General features: G+C 45.9%; 1 protein-coding gene across 2 annotated transcripts in view; it reads right to left on the reverse strand.

Moving 5' to 3' along the window:
- Positions 1-10,638: 10,638 nt before the first annotated feature.
- CLTB (clathrin light chain B) overlaps positions 10,639-20,954 on the reverse strand; it is a 75,943-nt gene continuing 65,627 nt past the window's right edge. Inside the window, exons 5-6 of one of the 2 annotated variants that reach the window (XM_063927907.1) lie at positions 16,486-16,539; positions 10,639-11,340 (exon numbers count right to left, since the gene is read on the reverse strand). In XM_063927907.1, the coding sequence (XP_063783977.1) occupies positions 11,169-11,340; positions 16,486-16,539 (226 nt within the window). In that variant the 3' untranslated portion in view covers positions 10,639-11,168. The remainder of the gene's footprint in view (positions 11,341-16,485; positions 16,540-20,954) is intronic. The other variant, XM_063927908.1, reaches the window with a different exon arrangement.

Here is a 20,954-nt window from a genome sequence, read left to right on the forward strand (position 1 = left end):
GGTGCTGGTGCGTTTCCAGCTAATGTATTCGAAGGGGGATAATTGTCTGTGGAGAAGGGTATTGGTAGTGGTGGAGTGGAAATGTCGAATTTGCAGATAACGAAAGAAGTCTGAGGTAGGGATTACCGTTCCTTCTCGGACATCTGCAAATTGTGGGAAGGTAGCATTTGAGGTGATGTCGTTAACATATAGCAAACCACTCGAGCGCCAGGAAGTATGCGAGGTTCTACACATACCTGGGGGGAAGGCTGGATTATGAAAGAGCGGGATTAACGGGGACGGGTATGGGGCCAAACTGAACCGTCTGTTTGTCAGGTCCCATGTTGCTAGCGAGCGACTTACTACAGGGTGTGAGAGGGCTGTCCGGGGGCGTTGGTTCCGGTGGAGCCATAATAGGGAAGATAGTGTAGCTAGACCTGTCTCCTCTGCCTCGATCCCCACCCAAATCTTCCGCGTCCCGCCCTCGTTGCACCATTGTGCACATTGAGAGAGTTGCGCAGCATAAAAATATTTCTGAAAGTCCGGAATACCCAGGCCCCCATTTCTGGTGGGGCGCTGAAGCAATTTGAGTCTAACGCGGGGACGTTTATGATTCCAGATAAAAAGGGAGGATTGGCGTTGTAATGTCTTAAAGACGTAGGTAGGAACATAAATCGGGAGAGTCTGAAATAAATACAAAAGTCGAGGGAGCACGCTCATCTTGACGGAATTTATTCTGCCTATCCATGAGATGAAGTAGCTGGACCATTCCAGCAAATCTTCCTGGATTGTCTGCAATAAGCGGGGATAGTTTGCTTGGAAAAGCTGATGGTGATGATGGGTCAGGTACACACCGAGGTATTTGATTTTCTTTGCGTACCAGTTACAGGGAAGGATAGTTTGAAGGTCTTGTTTGAGAGCTGCTGGGATATGAAAGTTGAGGACCTCTGTTTTATTAATATTTATTTTATAACCAGATAACTGTGAATACGAGCTGATCTCAGATAAGAGAGCAGGGAGGGACTGGGCTGGGTCTGTGAGGGAGATCAGGACATCATCAGCATATAACGCTATCTTGTGTTCGGATAGGCCTGTGGATATTCCGCGGATAGTGGTGTTATCACGGATCTTTGCTGCTAGGGGTTCCATGATTAGTGCGAAGATTAAAGGGGAGAGGGGGCATCCCTGCCTGGTACCATTGGTAATCCCAAAGCTGGTGGATGAGACACCGTTAACCAAAACCTGGGCCGATGGGGAGCGGTAGAGTGCTTTAATCCCCTCTAGGAATTTTCCAGAGAATCCCATTTTGTCTAGGACCGCAAAGGCAAAGGACCATGAGATGCGGTCGAAGGCCTTCTCTGCGTCAAGAGCCAGAATGAGAGAGGGAGATTTCCGTTTTTGAATTGAGTAAATTAGATCTATAGCCCTTCTAGTATTATCAGACGCCTGGCGTCCAGGGATGAAGCCGACCTGATCCGGGTGGACCAGACCGGGCATCAGGGGAGCCAGACGGTTAGCTAATATTTTCGCATATATTTTCAGGTCGACATTCAATAAGGAGATTGGCCTATAATTTAAGCAACTGGTCGGGTCTTTGTCAGGCTTTGGGATTACCACTATGTCGGCCCGGGTCGTCTCCGGCAGGAAGGAGGCTCCCTCAAGAATATCGTTAAATAGGGAGGATAGGTGTGGGGCAAGCTCTTTCGCGAACAGTTTATAATATTGGGCTGTGAAGCCATCCGGGCCTGGTGCGGCTGATGAGCGCATGGAACGTATGGCGGCTATTGTCTCCTCCACCGAGATCCGACTATTAAGGGTTTCTAACTGGGTGTCAGATAAGGCTGGGAGGGGGGTATCAGACAAGTATGCGCGTGCTCCCCCAGTCTCGTCAGACGACAGAGGGGGCAGGTCAGACAGGTTATAAAGGGAGCTATAAAACAGGCGGAAATCTTCGGTCATCACTTCAGGGTCATATGTATAGGTTCCCCTCTGTGGCGAGTATAACTTATCTATTGCGCCCAACGCCTGCTTGCGACGTAGTTTGTTGGCCAGTAGGGAGTCTATTTTGTCCATTTTATCATAAAAACGTTGCTGCAGTTTCCGAAGAATTAGTGCTGCGCGGTTAGAAAGGAGGGTGTTAAGTTGTCCCCGGAGGGAATCGATCTGAGGGAGCAGGGAAGCGTCGGGGGATGCCTTATGTTTGGATAGTAAGGTGGCTATTTCTGATTCGAGGGAGGCGATCTCCTGCGCGTTTTTTTTCCTAATCGCCGACGATTTCGCCAGCAAAGCGCCGCGAATCGTGGCTTTGTGAGCTTCCCAAAGGACATTAAGTGAGATGTCAGGAGACATATTTTCGGTGAAATAGTGTGTGATTGCCAGTCTAATTTCCTCTAGTGCAGAGGGGTGTTGCAAGAGCGAGTCGTCAAGACGCCATTTATATTTCCGGCGGGGCGTGCGGTATATATCTATGAGGAGGTAGACCCCAGCATGGTCTGTCCATGTCAGTGGCGTGATGCCCGCATCAGTAATCAGAGGTACGAGGGCCGAGGAGATGTGAATCATATCGATCCTGGAATAGTGTTGGTGCGGAGCTGAGAAATGGGTAAAATCTTTGGTGTGGGGGTGTTGGGCACGCCAAGTGTCACAAAGGCCGTGGTGTTTCATGGTGGCGGTGAGTGTACGGGAGGCCCGAGGTAGGGTCGTCATGGAAGCGTGAGGTGGAGGGCCGGATCTATCTAACGACGGGTCGATTATGGTATTAAAATCGCCACCCATGATAATGCTTCCCTGTGCTTCTCGTGACAGGCGTTTAGAGAGAGAGTCAAAAAATAGAGATTGGTCTTGGTTGGGGGCGTAGGTGGAGACCAAGGTGAGAGCCATAGAGCGGAGGGTACCCATTACCATAAGGAACCGTCCGTCTGGGTCTGTCACTGTCCTAGAGTGGATAAACGGGATGTTGCGGCGAATTAAAATGGCCACACCACGTTTTTTACAGTCTGCCGAGGCAAAGTAGGACTGGGAGAACCATTTGCCCTTAAGCTGAGTGTGGGAACCGGTGAGATGTGTTTCCTGAAGGAATGCTATGTCGACTTTCTCACGTCTGCAAGCACTCAGAAACACAGTACGCTTCCTAGGGGAGTTCAGGCCATTTACATTGACCGAAAATATTTTAAGGGACATGGCTATTCACGTGAGGGAATATGACAAATTGCCAAACATGATCCAATAACTTACAGTTTGAGCCTGGAGGAGGCCACCCCTCTGGGTAGAGCATGAAAAGGAGCGGGAAGGTCAAGCAGAGGCCACAAGAAAAGGGAGAGGGGGAAGAACATAGAGAAGAAAAATCCCAAACGGGGAAACATCCCTGAAATTGTGGGTCCCATTCGGGGGCCGCAGGGAAAAAAAATTGTATAAGTAACAATGTAAGCAACAATAAGGGATTGTGGGGGGGTAACTGAGATACCATGTGAGAGGGTGTATGTCACCCGGGCCACAAGGGTTGAGAATGGTCGTGGCCATTTTTAATTTTTAAAGAACAGAGTATAATATAGAACCCAGAGAACTGTGTCCAAGCAGTAAAATTACAAACAAAAAGTTAAGGGGGAAAAAAAAAAAAAAAAAAAATAAAGGGGAGGGGGGGAGGGGGGGGGGGGGGAGAGAGAAAAGAAGAAAAAAAAAAAAAGAAAAAAAAAGGGGGGGGGGGGGGGGGAGATACCATAGGAGTACAAATTAATTAAACTTAACTATAACAGCAATAACAAAGAATAGTTACGACATTAGATTTTGGACGGAGGTCAAATCTTCCGCAGCCGTTGCTCGTTTCAGGGCTGCACCAATTTTTCGTGGACAAACCGTAGCGGGGGTCACACCAGGTCAGGGAGGGTCGCTGTCCACAGTGCGTTGTCGTGTCACCCTTGTCCATTCAGGCAGGGGGGACTGAGAGTGTGGCGGTTTAGATGATGAGGCCGCCATGTCGGCTACAGATGATGCAGGGAGGAGATCCAGCTTTGCAAGCAGTTCCTGGCCTTGAGTTAAAGTCTTGACAGAGTGAACAGCGTTGTTGGCCGAGACGTGGAGTTGAAAGGGGAATCCCCATCTGTATCTGATCTGGTGCTGTCGCAGGACCCGGGTGACCGGTTGGAGGTCCCGTCGTTTTTGGATAGTGGAGGGAGCCAGGTCCTGAAAGATCTGTAGCTGCATGCCTTTAAACAGGATCTCTGGGGAGTCTCGGACGGAGGATAGGATTTTCTCTTTTGAGCGGAAATAATGGAAACGGACAATAACATCCCTGGGCGGTTGAGCAGGAGACGGTTTAGCACGAAGTGCTCTATGTGCCCTGTCACAGAGACACTCTTCGTCCGTGAGGTCTGGTACGAGGTGTATGAAGAATTCTCTCAGAAATGACGGCAGCGAAGGGCCGGGGACCGATTCTGGAACACTGCGTATGCGTAAATTATTTCTACGCGAGCGATTTTCCTGGTCCTCTTGTCGCTCTTTAAGGGTCTCCATTTCCTCGTGTAGCCTAGTGAGCTCTCTGTCAAGGCGATGTTGGGAGCGGCAGAGATCGTCGGTCTTTGTTTCCAAGGCGTCTGTTCGGTTGCCAAGGGCTGTGAGATCCGACTTAAATTCTGCAATGGCGTTCGAGAGTTCCTGTTTGAATGCAGACTGCACTCCCTCCAGTAGGCTCGACATTACCGCCTGTATCTGGGGATCGATACCCACTTCCGAAGAGCACGGAGAGGGAGGGGAGCTCGAGGTCATGTTGGCGTTCTGCGGGCCCTTAGATTTTGAGCCGAAGAAGTTAGTCGGGGCTTGCGTTACTTTTTTGTTCTTGGACATAATGGCATGTATGAAAAGGGGGGTGGGAGTGGGAGAGAAAAAGGAAAAGGGATCAGAAAATTATTGGATGATGGACACAGTCCGTAGATTGTACAGTGAGCGAGTAATCCAGGCAGGTCAGGCTGTTGGTCCACTACTCCGTGCCGGGTTCCTATGAGGATGGAAAACAAGTATTGCAGGCTCCAGGGAGCCCGAAGGACGGAGGGGGAAGCCGCAGCAAGTACGTAGAGAGTAATCGGGGGTCCAAACTGCGACGTATTCCGGGTTTCAGTTAGTGTAGAACAAGTAGCTAACAGTAACGGCCGCCAGAGGGGGATGGATTTGCCAGCTTTAGGTACTCCAGCAACGGAGTTGGGAGTAAAGTGCCAGGGAGTATTATATATAAAGTCCAGCTACTTAATTATGGCACGCGTAGTAGTTTATTGTGTTGCGTTATATCATCTTGAGAGTGTTTCGGGGATGTATGGATCCGATCGTCACAGTATTGGAGCCGTAACCCTTTCAGGTGCTATCCCTGCATCTGGGGTGGATCGCAGCCCGACCTTTCACATAGTGGCCCGGGCACGCATGGTGGGTGTTAAAGCATTTTCTGGTCGTCTCCACTACGGGCGGAGGTGAGGTCCGAATCTATAGTCCTGCAGGAGTGAGGAGAGTGTGATATAGTGCAGCTTATCTTAACTCTGGCAGGTTGCCAGGAAGCAAGATGGCGGCCCTGGACTCCTGTCACAGGCTTCTATGGAGCAGGGGGGCAAATAAGAAATGGCTTCTGTGGCAGCAGTAATTACTCACTGTATTCCGGATGGGCTGTGCACTGAAGGGAATGCAGCCTACCTGAGTGTTATATTGACATCCAGGGCTGCACACAGGAGTGCACAGCTTACTCCAGACTGTGTCCCCGGAATCCAAGATGGCCGCCGCAGCACACACAGAGCTGCTTCTCTCCCTTCTTTTATCTTCTGTGGGGCTGTGTGGGGGTCCCCCCTACTGCTGCAGGGAACAGCAGGCCCTAGGGAGTGCAGGTAGGAGATGTGGGGACGTCAGGAGGGGTCCCTTGTTGGTTTCCGGCCCGGTCGCGGGGCACCCGCGCCGTGGAGCTCAACTTGCGGGTCGGCCCCAAACTCCAGTCCCCGGCTTTCCGGCTCGCCTAGGCCACAACCCGCAGGGACAGAGCAGGCTGTCCCCCGGCTCCGTGACCGTCGGCGGCCGGCTCCAGGGGGTCTCAGGCAGACAGGGGAAGCCCGGTGCCAGCAGCAGGAGGCACTTTGCAGGGGTTTTATACCGCTGGGCCCCGGAGCTCTTCAGGAACACGTCCTTGCTGTGCAGACGTTAGGCCACGCCCCCGACAGAATGGATTTCATCGTCTCCATACGAAATGTTATCGTCTTTATGTATTCGTTGAGCTGTCTGAGATCTAGTATCGTCCTGAAATCACCCGACGCCTTTCTTACCAGAAATATTCTGGAATAGAATCCGCTCTTTCTTTCTGAAGGCGGGACAGACTCTACTGCATTCGCCCTGATCAATTTTCCCAAACTGTCCTCCAGGGCCTTTAATTCCAAACCTACAGCTGGGCTTCTCGAACTTACAAATTTGTCCCTTTTTGGAACTTCTGAGAATTCTATCCGGTATCCCTGAGATATCACATCCAGTACCCAAGCATCTTGAATTGAATACTGCCAGTGACTGGCAAACTTCCTTAAATTGTTTAGGGGAAGGAAACGGAAATTTCTCTTGTCCTGAGGTAACTTCGCTGACTTATCCCCTGACATCTTTTGTATAATGGCCTCTAGCTTATTTCCAAATAATAGGGAACCCTCATACGGTAAGGACACCAACTGGTTCTTGGAATGCATATCTGCGGACCATGATCTAAGCCATAAAGCTCTTCTAGCCATTACACCTGCCGCCATGGATTTTGCTGCAAAATCTAACACATCCAAAGAAGCTTCGCACAGATACTCTATGCCTTTGAGCACGATACCTAGACTTCTCTGCAAATATTGCCTCGATATTTTTTCCTCAATATCTGTGGACAAAACTGCTCCCCAAACTCTCAACGCTCTGGAAACAGACGCAACAGCCACACCAGACTTCAAAGATACTGCCGAGGACATATGTAATTTCTTCAGCGCACTCTCCATACGCTTATCCACGCCATCTTTCCGGACAGCTCCGTCCTCTAACAGAATCGTAGTTTTAGACACCATTTCTGCCACTGCCGCATCAATCCTAGGCACTGTACACCAGCCCACAAATTGTTCATCCTCCACCGGGAACATCCGATCTACTCGCTTAACACTGCCAAGTCTCTTATCAATGTTTTGCCACTCCTTAGACATTACATCCTTCAATGCTTTGTGAACCGGAAAACATCTGCTCTTTTTGGATTTATCCCAAAACAAAATATCCTTATCTTCATCTCCTTTATCCTTCTGCTTACAGTTCATGGTCTTAAATATATTCTTTAAGAGACTGTCAACAAGATCCAAATTAAACTCTCTATCCTCCTCCTTCTCTTCTGACCCCGAACTAGAGGAAGCCTGATAATCAGCAAAACTGCAAATAGAGGCTAACTCGTCCTGAGAGTCAATACTAGCCAGGGATCTAGATCTTTTATTTCCCTGCAAATCAGCCAGCTGTTCTTTAGTAACAAAGGACCTCTTCATCCAGTCCTTCAATTCCTGAATCTGACTGGACTGACTGGCCTGCTGAATGTCACTCTGTATACAGTCCTCACAGAACTTCACATTCTCAGTAGAAGAAAAAAATCTTATCACATGCTGCACATTGTATATCCATTTGCCTCTTCTTACATAGTCTCTTTTTAGGTGGAGACCCACTACAAAAATGAACAGCAGTAGCACCATATTAAAATCCTAACTACCTAGGAAAATTAGACCTGAGAAAAGAACATGTCCTCTATGAGGACATACCTCTTTCGGGCACTCGTCGGCTTATGGGGAGAAGGCTCTTTATCCATCCTGCTGGTAAGCATAGATCCTGCCCAGCTTATAGGAGTTTCTCACTCCTAGTGTGCAGTTCCATTATTTAAACTAAACTAAAACACCATAGAGAGCGGCGCTGAGCAGACCGTCCCAGCTTACAGGACGGCCGCTCCAGCACTTCCGCCCGCCAACCGCTGTCTCTCATAGCGCTTCCGCCCGCCAGCCGCACTTCCCCTTCGTCCCGCTGCCCTTCCGGCCACCTGCACTTCCGGTCCCGCCGGAGATACAGGCGCTGCGGCGAGCGGACCAGACTGCACCCGGGGAGATGGCTCCAGACAGCGGTGGGAGGGAGAGGGACCAGCAGCAGATACATAGCGGGCGGACACCTTAAAGCTGAAAGCGGGGACTTACAGAATCGCCCCAAGCACACTTTGCCTTCTCCAGGGAGCCACCCTCTTCCAGTACAGCCACACACAGGTGTATCACTGGGAATAGAGGTAATCTTAGTAGTAAAACAGCATCATCCCCTGTCAAGCTAGGAGACAGGAAAAAGACTAATGGAGGAAGGGGAGGAGCAGGGCTATATACCCAAGGTGGGTGGTCCTAAAGTGCTTTAAAAAAATTCCCTGTCTAAGTTTAGGAATAGGATACAATCCCATGAGTAAGGGCTGCCATGGAGTAGTGTAGGAGAAATATAATTAACTCTGTTTTGGAAATATTAAGTTTGAGGTGGCGAGATGACATCCAAGATGAAATGGCAGAGAGACATTCAATGACCCGGCCCAATACAGATGGACACAAATCAGGGGAGGATAGGTAGATTTGAGGATCATCTGCGTACAGATGATACTGAAATCCAAAAGAGCTTATTAGTTTCCCAAGAGATGAGGTATAGATTGAGAAAAGCAGAGGACCTAAGACTGAGCCCTGTGGATCTTTCCATCCCCGGGCTGTCCTCAGCTCCTCTCACGGTGCAGGCACATAGTGCGACTGGGTTCTCCTTTGGTTCCTGTTTTCTTGCCTGTGATCCAGATATGGAAGCAGAGGTCAGGATGTGTGTGTGTGGAACCACTCTGAGGCTGTGTCTATGGGCAGAGGGTACTCTTTGGTAGACCAGCTGCAACATAGGACAAACCAGTTGCAGGAGCGTACACATCTTTTTACTTTACCAGGATTGGGTGAAACCAGAGGTTGTGAGAGTGTACACGCTTCACCAATGTTTGGCCTGAGGTTGGACTGGATGAGACTTGTACAAGTGTGTACCCAGCTTTAAGCTGGGTACACACTGATGATTGTATCCAGCAACTGCATGATAGATGTACCTATATATTGCACTGGCCATACATACTACACGGTATATCATACGTTGGCACAATATCGGTACACCGCGCTTCACATGCATGCTGTGGGGGACGGCCCATCTGGCATGCAGTACATCAGATGGGATGAACCCACTGATGGCCAGGAGCACACAATCGCGTGTACACACTATGCAATGTGGACAATAGATCATTCAGATGTGCGTCAGAACGATAGATCGTCTGATATGTCATGTAATGTGTACCCTGCTTCAGTCTTGTTTCATTCTTTTGTCTTCTGCCCAATTTTACTGTGTTTTATACACTGATGTACTGCAAGCTCATTTTCCCCATTAGCTTTATGACAGCTAATTTCAATTAAAAAAAGTATTTAAAAAAAAATGACAAGTTAATGTTTATTTCCTCACTATTTTAGAATTGATGTTTTCAGGCCCACAATGTCTCATAAAAGACAATTAGGTTAGACTGTTTCATATCCTGTTTTAATTTACTCACTCCTGGCACAGACCATCAAGGTTATAGACATTATCATTAGTGATAATACAATTAGCAGATATTTATGCAGCACAATAAAGTCACAAATGACTGAAATAAAAGAGAAACACACATTAATAACGGTCAACTGCAAGACCAGGTTGGTTCTACCTTCTAAAAAAATTGCTGACATCTCTCAGGCTATTACATTTACCTCAGAACTCCATTATACTCCATTGTGTATATAGAAAACAAAGCCCATTGCTCTGACTGCAATTTGCAAATGCAGTAGTAAGGCGGAAAGAGTGAGAGAAACTAGCTTTCTATCTATAAAATGCCTTTGGGATACAGTTCCCTGGTAAACAAGTTCAAACTCATGAAGCTTTTCTCAGAAGCCCTTCTTGCTGTAAATTATTATGTTGAGACAGAAGTGGATTAAAAGATTGACAATATATAGTCAATAGGTCGACACCAAATGGTCAACATTGAATATGTCAACAGGGTCAAAAGGACAACAGTCGAATGGTTGACACAGAAAAGGTCAACACTTTATTTTAACCCTCCCCCTAGTGCCTAACTTTTCGCAACCTAAACCTCCCACATCATGAAAAGCCATGTGTCAAGCCAACATATTGACTGTCGACCATCTGGTGTCGGTCTATCTTCCAGCAGGATACTGTTGAGACTCTAACCTGTGTCTGAGACCCTGTATTGTTGACATTCACATGAACTAATTGATGAGCATTACCTGGAGGACACAAAAGGTGATGCTTTCCGATCTGTACAGCTGTATTTGTACATTACATGGGCGGTAACCAATTACCCGCGGTCATTTACAATTACCCACAGTATAACCAGGGGCTATCCAATTAGCCCCAATAAGTCAGTGACTATCTCCGATGCCAGCACTTATCACAGATTATGCTGCGAAAATACATAGGTCTGCGGCTTCTGCGGGACCCATGTATTTTCGTACAACCTAATTGTATAGGGGTGATTAAAAAAACAACAACACTATCGCGGGTAACTGGATACCTTCCCGCCCCTCCCCCCCATATCTGTGTGCTACAAAACACTCAAAATAAATGTCAAAATGTTTATTTTATTGATAGGTTGTGTCTTGTTTTTTTTAATGTGCATCATCTGTGCATAGACTCTATTCATTTTTTATACCCTATAAGATGGGCATCTAAAGTACTCTAGAACCCCATCTGTTAAGAGCTTAATATGGATCTTGTTGCACACATGCTTTTCTTTTCCAGAACCAGTTATGAGAAATATACAAACAAGCAGTTAAAACCCAGGCACACATATACAATAAAATAACACATCGGTATATCCTCCCCCTCATAAGCCCACAGCCACCACATGCTCCCATTAAGACAGCCTTGATTTAACACCCATTACATTTAAAAGGACAATTCAATGAAATTAGAGGCGTTGGTACTTTAGATTGTATTTCCAGTTCATTAGAAGGGTGTATTTTGCTTGGAAGTGTATGTAAGGGTTGGATCTTTTCTCATATTGACTGCATCAATGAATGGGCCTCAGACCTGCAACAATGGATTCTTTGGTGTGAAACAGGGAGGTGAAGTGAGGTTGGATGGGAATACTAGCGAGACAGAGGTGTCTGTTTCAAGGAAATAAGCACAGATCTCAGACGAGACACATCTTTTGACTGTTTGCTGCTCTTGGGGTTGAAGTCACAGAGTCGGGCAACACGCTCCCATTCTGTCCCAGTTTCCTCGTCCTTAGGCTCTGGGACTAGTGCTTCATCAGATGCCCTGTGTCATAAGAACAATAAGAAAGATTAGCTTTGTACTAGTCTCTGGGTAAATTATAAGGGCCAAACCATATAAAAATGTATTATTATTTTTTTTAGAGTAGATGCTGCACGGATCAGAGGTGGACGTGTGCCGCTACTGATACAAGGGCGTCCGAGAATCAGCTCAGACCCATACAAAGAAAACATGCTCTGTAATCCAAAAGAGCCAGTCACATTGTCTTATGTAACCAGTGAGGTGTAACCCAAATTACTTAACTCAAACATTTGTATCGATATATAAATCGACTGAAGCACATTCTTCTACAATTATATACATCATCCGAATACTACTGGGATGTGAGAGTAGGGCTGTGTTTAATACAACATGTTATATGCCATATTTCTATTTTGTTACAGTAATCTATACAATGATAACATTAAATGTAAAGTTTCTTTCACTTGTATGAATATCAGCTTAAAGGGTATATGCAATTACCAGCGTATCGCGGCAATTTTTCGGCCGTTTTTTAATTCGGCACAACTCGACCGTCGAATTCCGGCAAGTGGGTGCCGGAATTCAACATATTCAATAAAAAACGGATTCGACAGTGGCGCTGTCGAAAAACGGCCGATTTGACGGATTTTGATCAGATTTTTAATAAACGGGAAAACCCGGTAAAAAACCCGAAAAAAAATTGCGTGGGGTCCCCCCTCCTAAGCATAACCAGCCTCGGGCTCTTCGAGCCGGTCCTGGTTCTAAAAATCCGGGGGGAAAACGGACAGGGGATCCCCCGTATTTTTAAAACCATCACCGGGCTCTGCGCCTGGTGCTGGTGCAAAAAATACGGGGGACAAAAAGAGTAGGGGGTCCCCCGTATTTTTTACACCAGCATCAGGCTCCACTAGCTGGACAGATAATGCCACAGCCGGGGGGCACTTTTATACAGCACCCTGCGGCCGTGGCATTAAATATCCAACTAGTCACCACTGGCCGGGGTACCCTGGGGGAGTGGGGACCCCTTCAATCAAGGGGTCCCCCCGCAGCCACCCAAGGGCCAGGGGTGAAGCCCGAGGCTGTCCCCCCCATCCAAGGGCTGCGAATGGGGGGCTGATAGCCTTGAGAAAATTGAAAGAATATTGTTTTTTCCAGTGGTACTACAAGTCCCAGCAAGCCTCCCCCGCAAGCTGGTACTTGGAGAACCACAAGTACCAGCACGCAGGAGAAAAAAACGGGCCCGCTGGTACCTGTAGTTCTACTGGAAAAAAAATACCCAAATAAAAACAGGACACGCACACCTTGAAAGTACAACTTTATTACATACATGTCGACACACACACACATACTTACCTATGTTGACACGACGTTCGGTCCACTTGTTCAAGTAGAATCCACGGTGTACCTGTGAATAAAATTATACTCACCTCAATCCAGTGTCCGGATCTTTTTAAATAATCCTCGTACTTGGCAAAACAACAAAACGAACACCCGGACTGAAAGGGGTCCCATGTTTACACATGGGACCCCTTTCCCCGAATGCCGGGACCCCACGTGACTGCTGTCACAGAAAGGTCCCTTCAGCCAATCAGGAAGCGCTACTTCGTGGCACTCACCTGATTGGCTGTATGCGCGTCTGCTGGCAGACAGCGCATCGCACAGCTCCCTCCATTAGTTTCAATGGTGGGAACTTTGCGGTCAGCGGTGGGGTTACCCGCGGTCAGCCGCTGACCGCGGGTGACCTCACCGCTGACCGCAAAGTTCCCACCATTGAATATAATGGAGAGGCTTTGCGATGCGCTGTCTGACAGCTCAGACGCGCATACAGCCAATCAGGTGAGTGCCACGAAGTAGCGCTTCCTGATTGGCTGAAGGGACCTTTCTGTGACAGCAGTCACGTGGGGTCCCGGCATTCGGGGAAAGGGGTCCCATGTGTAAACATGGGACCCCTTTCAGTCCGTTTGGTCCGGGTGTTAGTTTTTTTTTTTTGCCAAGTACGTGGATTATAATCTGGACACTGGATCAGGTGAGTATAATTTTATTTACAGGTACACGTGGATTCTACTTGGACAAGTGGACAGAGGTCGGCGTGTGAACATAGGTAAGTATGTGTGTGTCGATGTGTGAAATAAAGTTTTACTTTCACGGTGTGCGTGTCCTGTTTTTATTTGGGTATTTTTTCCCTAGTAGAACTACAGGTACCAGCGTGCCTGTCCCCCCCCCGCATGCTGGTACTTGTGGTACTTGCTGGGGAGGCTTGCTGGGACTTGTAGTACTACTGGAAAAAACTATATTCTTTTAATTTTCTCAAGGCTATCAGCCCCCCATCCGCAGCCCTTGGATGGGGGGGGGGGGGGGGGGGGAAGACAGCCTCGGGCTTCACCCCTGGCCCTTGGGCGGCTGGGGGGACCCCTTGATTGAAGGGGTCCCCACTCCCCCAGGGTACCCTGGTCAGGGGTGACTAGTTGGATATTTAATGCCACGGCCGCAGGGCGCTGTATAAAAGTGACCCCCGGCTGTGGCATTATCTGTCCAGCTAGTGGAGTCCGATGCTGGTGTAAAAAATACGGGGGACCCCTACTCTTTTTGTCCCCCGTATTTTTGGCACCAGCACCAGGCGCAGAGCCCGGTGCTGGTTTTAAAAATACGGGGGATCCCCTGTCAGTTTTTCCCCCGGATTTTTAGAACCAGGACCGGCTCGAAGAGCCCGAGGCTGGTTATGCTTAGGAGGGAGGACCCCACGCATTCTTAACATTCCATTTAAAAATAAATAAAATTAAAATATATAAATAATACTTGTGCCTCCAAAATAGACAAACCAAGTACCTAATCCCTTCTAATATAAATAGATATGCTATTACCAATAAAAAAAACACCAAAAAAAAAATATGTTTTTTAAATTTTTTATTAGATTCCGCCACCAAAGTGTGGCGGATTGAAAATGACGAATTTACTGTCTAAAAGCACTGTTGTCGAATTTCCAAACTTCAATTGAATATACTTTTGGCGAATTGCCGCATTTGTACCATTGCAGAAATGTCGAATTTGACAAATGTCGAATTTCAAAAAGTCGAATTTGGAAAGTCCGTTTTTTTGACGGAAAGTACTGAATTGCATTGTCGAATTATTATTTTTTTGGCGAAAATGTCCCGTTTTTCGACATTTTCGGGAATTCGACCGCAATTGCATATACCCCTAAGTCTCCTAATTCATTTTCTGAATCAAAAATAAAACAAGCAGTTCACAGGTGTCAAACAAGTAATTGATTATTTGTTTTCCCGATAACATTTATCATTGTAACAACTGTGGTAATATGTTCAATATAAGATCCACTGCTAATTTTCTATTTACATCAACAATATAATGGGCAGATTGTAAGCCGTGGTAAACTTGAATTAACGCCCTTATCATGCGTCTATGTCAGCTCTTGTTTAACATGCAATCGAATTGGAAAAGGATTATCCCAGCGGTCACCTGGTCATTTTCTATGACGTTAGCAGTGTTAAGTGTGGTGGGAAATCGGATATACCCCAAAAAAGTGGACATTTGTATAGGATAACAGTACAGAAGTATTTTCGGGAAAAAACCCCCAAAGTATTTGGGGTTGTTAAAAAGGGGGCAATGGATGATTTTTGAATTGTTTTTTATTATTGTTAATGTTCTAAAAAATAAAAAAACTAAGTGCTTTTCAGCAAAGTAATGCTGTATATACATTTAGGGTGCATAAAAAGGTTTGAAATAGAGTTTTGTAGTAACATTTTTGCTACTAAAAAAAATGGGCGAAGATGTCCCAAGGGTTTTGAACCAGGCTGGACATTTTTACCTTAAATTAGGGATCCTGTAAATATTATACCGCGTGCAGTCAAACTGGCACGGATGCTGCGCTGGACAGCGCACATACTGGCAGGTCATTATGCTGATAAGTGAAAAGATTGTAAGCCACTAAGGGGTCTATTCATGAAGCTGTGAAAGGAGTGGAGAAGTTACCCATGGCAACCAATCAGCTGCTCTGTATCATTTTATAGTATGCAAATTCTAAATGTTACTTCAATGCCGATTGGTTACCATGGGCGACTTCTCCACTGGCTCACTTCTCCACACTTTTCACTGCTTCATTAATAGACCCCTATAGCTTTTAAAGTAACTTCTGCATGAATGTATTCAGATACTGTCATGGATCGATAGTAATTCTGTGAATGATGTATCTATATCATCTTCCATTATATAGAACTTCTAGAAATCATGTAAATTAGTGTTTAACCTTACAAACAGAGACGTCAGCAGTTCCCTAATTTAAGTATTGGGAAATGCATTTTACATGGTGGAAATATCGGCATTAGCTAGTGCCATCTACTGAAACACTTATTTAACGTATAAAGCTAACCAGGGGAGTAGCCAGAACTTTGTGAGCCCCATAGCAACATTTTGAAGGGACCCCCATCCCAATGCTTCTAGAGAGACACTTCTCTGCAGCAGTTGTCCATTTTATGCCCTGTAATAGTGCCCTAGTTCATTTTCTGAACCACAGAGCCTTATTTAATGTTATGCCCCATAGTAGTGCCCTAGTTTCTTTTATGAATCGTAGTAATGCTTAAGTTCACCCTATGTCGCATTTCAGAGCTGAGCACATTATGCCGCACAGTACCCCCAATTCACATTATGATATATAGTGCTCCCCATTCATATTGTGCCTTATTACAGTGCCCCGGTTTATATTATAAAACATTATAATGCCCTCCAGTTCATTTTATACCACACTACAATGAGCAGGTCCAGGGGCATACCTAGATATATTGCAGGCCCCAAGGAAAGAGTCTGAAAGGACCACTGCGTACCGCCCAATGGCAAAAAATGTATATAACACATGTAACTGTGACAGGGAAGGTGGGCCCCTCTCAGCTCTGGGCCCCATAGCAGCTGCACTCCCTGCACAGATAGTAGCTACGCCCTTGAAACTAACGTATTTGATATGATGCTATACATTTTACAACACTGCACAGTACTCATCATTGTAACTTCTTAGGCAAATATCTATATGCAACCATTACTAATGGTGATGGTACAATACAAGTATACACTATATGGTAATACACTACAGCCATCTGAGCACTTGGAGATTTAAAAGTAAAATAAAGTAACAGAAGAAAGAGTAAGATACAGCCAACATACACGTAACCAATGACCTCAGCATTAGGCTGCTGGTAAAATGCTTTGTCCGCAATCCTGGGTTAGCAGCATGCAAAAGATAATGAGAGAGAGAAACAAAGAGAAAAAGAGAGAGGAAAAGATGTGAAAAAAAAGAAAGTTAATAAAACAGTTGTGGCAAACGGTAAGTAGTTTTTCTGTTGTTAAATATATTGTAAGCTGCCCTTTTAACTACACGATATGCAGATCACATTCAATGTTAGCATTAACACATTATGGGCCTAATTCAGGCCTGATCACAAAAGCAAAATCTTTCTTTAGTGGGCGAAACCATGTGCACTGCAGGTGGGGCAGATGTAAGATGTGCAGAGTTAGATTTGGGTGTTTTTATATTTTTTTAAATCCAATAATTTATTGAGTTTTCTTTTTTGTACAGATAAAACAGTAATCAAACATTACTAAAACATAAACCAGCGTACAACTTAAAACAGCTTGTGTCATTATCAATACATGAATAAATCAGTTTCATAGAATAAGACATATGTGGTCTCTGATTTGCGGCATTAGAACACCAAGCACGAGACAAGAAAACGCAAAAAAAAAAAAAAAGGAAATGGGGGGGGGGTTTATATTGTTTTTGTGCAGGGTAAATATTGTCTGCTTTATTTTTACACTGCAATTTAGATTTCAGTTTGAACACACCCCGCCCAAATCTAACTCTCTCTGCACGTTATATCTGCCCCCCCTGCAGTGCACATGGTTTTGCCCATTGGAGAAAAAGTTTGCTGTTGCAATCAGGTCTGAATTAGGCCCAAAATGTTAATATTTGCTAACAAATTTATGAAGACTTAAAAAGAAACAAAACCTTCATTAATTTACAAATCCTATAGGGCTGTGTTTCTAAAATCCATAGTGCATGTTTTCTAAGTCTCCTCATGAATGATTTGCAGCTATGACACAAGGAAAAGTGCACTATTATCAAATCCTGGGTATCGGCTTTGAGAAACTCTGATATAGGGCACCATTACTGCAGCTTGATGAGTATATATCAAACGTACAGTGGTTATCAAATGACAACAGTTCAGCCAGTCCCGATCAATGTGACGGATCCCAATCAGGTTCTGCTGCCCTCCGAATCCTTATAGGCAGAAATCTGAGGCCACTTAGGCCTAAAAAGGTCTAGCTGGCAACTGGAATGGCAGTGTGTATGAGCACCTTAGCTATGGTACATTTTGTGAGCAGACAGACACACATGCTCTGATCTGCAAACTGTATCACAAAACATCAGGTACATATAACATTAAGAAAGCAAATTCATTTTGGTAAAGTGAATCAAAAAATCATCACACCTTTTAGTATTTTCATGAAATCAAAAAGTATAATTCCTATCACTGATCAACACAAAATACTCTGTAATTCAAAGTTAAAAGAAGGAAAACAGTGTGATGTGGATGTGCATTAGTTGGTGGATTATACTGCAGTAGAGTAATATTAGGAGCTATGTATAACTATTGGAAGACACATACTATGGCACCAGCATGGACGGCTCTATGAACACATTTGTACCCACACATTGTATCATCTGTGTGGAACAAATACATATTAAATGTGTACTATGACGTTGGGCCTGATTCATTACCAATTGCAAATGTGAGCTTGCATGCAGTGAGCAATTATCGGCAAACTGCACATTCGCTGTGAACGCACTGCGCTTGTGCGAAAGGCCAAAATGCGATCGCCTTGCGTATGCAGCCTAATTGTAAAGGAATGCATTTTGATTGACAGGAAGTCACAGTTTGTGGGTGGGAACATGGCATTTGTGGGGAATGGTTGGGGAAACCGCAAGAGTGTCATGGCCGTTTTTCGGGGGGCATGTATCTGACGTCATCTGCAAACACTATGTTCAAAAACATGGCGCCTGGTGTGACTGCATTCTCATTGATTTCAGTATGCGGAAGTCAGCTGCAAATGTCGATGGTGTCCCTTTTTTTGCGGATGAATTGCGCATCTGCTAATGCCTATGCAGATTTGCGAATGCATCAGTGGGCGGCTCTTATCCTTTCTGGGCGGCTCTTCACATGCGAATTGATTTGTGAACATTGCTATCTCAGCCTCAATAGCGATCCATAACGAATCAGGCCTTCAGAGCTGTGTGTTAATGTATATGGCGGAAAGACTGGAGTAGGAATGGTGTATAAAGGAAACGTGTGAAAATCATGTCTACATTATACAGAAAGTGTATAGAATAATAATATATTTATCGCACCCTGAAACAAACAAGCATCCTCAGAACATTATGGGGTATATGCAATTCCGGGCGAATTGCGGCACTTTTTCGCCCGTTTTTAAATTCGACAGTCGAATTCCGGCAGGTGGGTGCCGGAATTCGACATATTCAATAAAAAACGAATTCGACAGTCCTGCTGTCGAAAAACTGCCGATTTGACGGATTTTTATTAGATTTTTAAAAATGTTTAAAAAAACTGTAAAAAACCCGAATTTTTTTTGCGTGGGGTCCCCCCTCCTAAGCATAACCAGCCTCGGGCTCTTTGAGCCGGTCCTGGTTGCCAAAATACGGGGGAAAAAATGACAGGGGATCCCCCGTATTTTAACAACAAGCACCGGGCTCTGCGCCTGGTCCAAAAAATACGGGGGGACAAAAAGAGTAGGGGGTCACCCGTATTTTTTGTACCAGCACCGGGCTCCACTAGCTGGACAGATAACGCCACAGCCGGGGGTCACTTTTATACAGCACCCTGCGGCTGTGGCATTAAATACCCAACTAGTCACCCCTGGCCGGAGTACCCTGCAGGAGTGGGGACCCCTTCAATCAAGGGGTCCCCCCCCAGCCACCCAAGGGCCAGGGGTGAAGCCCGAGGCTGTACCCCCCATCCAAGGGCTGCGGATGGGGGGCTGATACCATGTGTAAAAATGAAAGAAGTTTTTTTGCAGAAGAACTACAAGTTCCAGCAAGCCTCCACCGCAAGCTGGTACTTGGAGAACCACAAGTACCAGCATGCGGGGGGGAAACGGGCCCGCTGGTACCTGTAGTTCTTCTGCAAAAAAAATACCCAAATAAAAACAGGACACACACACCGTGAAAATACAACTTTATTTCACACATGCCGACACATACATACTTACCTATGTTGACACGCCGACTCTGGCCACGTCTCCAATGTCGACGAATCCGGGGTACCTGAAAATAAAATTATACTCACCTGATCCAGTGTCCAGTTCTTTTATTGTAATCCACGTACTTGGCAAAACAAAAAAAATAAGAATTTACTTACCGATAATTCTATTTCTCGTAGTCCGTAGTGGATGCTGGGGACTCCGTAAGGACCATGGGGAATAGCGGCTCCGCAGGAGACTGGGCACAAAAGTAAAGCTTTAGAACTACCTGGTGTGCACTGGCTCCTCCCCCTATGACCCTCCTCCAAGCCTCAGTTAGGATACTGTGCCCGGACGAGCGTACACAATAAGGAAGGATTTTGAATCCCGGGTAAGACTCATACCAGCCACACCAATCACACCGTACAACTCGTGATCTAAACCCAGTTAACAGCATGATAACAGAGGAGCCTCTAGAAAAGATGGCTCACTACAGCAATAACCCGATTTTTTTTTTTTTTTGGTAACAATAACTATGTACCAGTATTGCAGACAATCCGCACTTGGGATGGGCGCCCAGCATCCACTACGGACTACGAGAAATAGAATTATCGGTAAGTAAATTCTTATTTTCTCTAACGTCCTAAGTGGATGCTGGGGACTCCGTAAGGACCATGGGGATTATACCAAAGCTCCCAAACGGGCGGGAGAGTGCGGATGACTCTGCAGCACCAAATGAGAGAACTCCAGGTCCTCCTCAGCCAGGGTATCAATTTTGTAGAATTTTACAAACGTATTTGCTCCTGACCAAGTAGCTGCTCGGCAAAGTTGTAAAGCCGAGACCCCTCGGGCAGCCGCCCAAGATGAGCCCATCTTCCTTGTGGAGTGGGCATTTACAGATTTTTGGCTGTGGCAGGCCTGCCACAGAATGTGCAAGCTGAATTGTACTACAAATCCAACGAGCAATAGTCTGCTTAGAAGCAGGAGCACCCAGCTTGTTGGGTGCATACAGGATAAACAGCGAGTCAGATTTTCTGACTCCAGCCGTCCTGGAAACATATATTTTCAGGGCCCTGATAACGTCTAGCAACTTGGAGTCCTCCAAGTCCCTAGTAGCCGCAGGCACCACAATAGGTTGGTTCAGGTGAAACGCTGAAACCACCTTAGGGAGAAACCGAGGACGAGTCCTCAATTCCGCCCTGTCCGAATGGAAAATCAGATAAGGGCTTTTACAGGATAAAGCCGCCAATTCTGACACGCGCCTGGCCCAGGCCAGGGCCAACAGCATGACCACTTTCCATGTGAGATATTTTAACTCCACAGATTTAAGTGGTTCAAACCAATGTGACTTTTGGAACCCAAAAACTACATTGAGATCT

This window comes from Pseudophryne corroboree, chromosome 6 (genome assembly GCF_028390025.1).
Source record: "Pseudophryne corroboree isolate aPseCor3 chromosome 6, aPseCor3.hap2, whole genome shotgun sequence".
In the NCBI taxonomy this organism is placed as follows: domain Eukaryota; kingdom Metazoa; phylum Chordata; class Amphibia; order Anura; family Myobatrachidae; genus Pseudophryne; species Pseudophryne corroboree.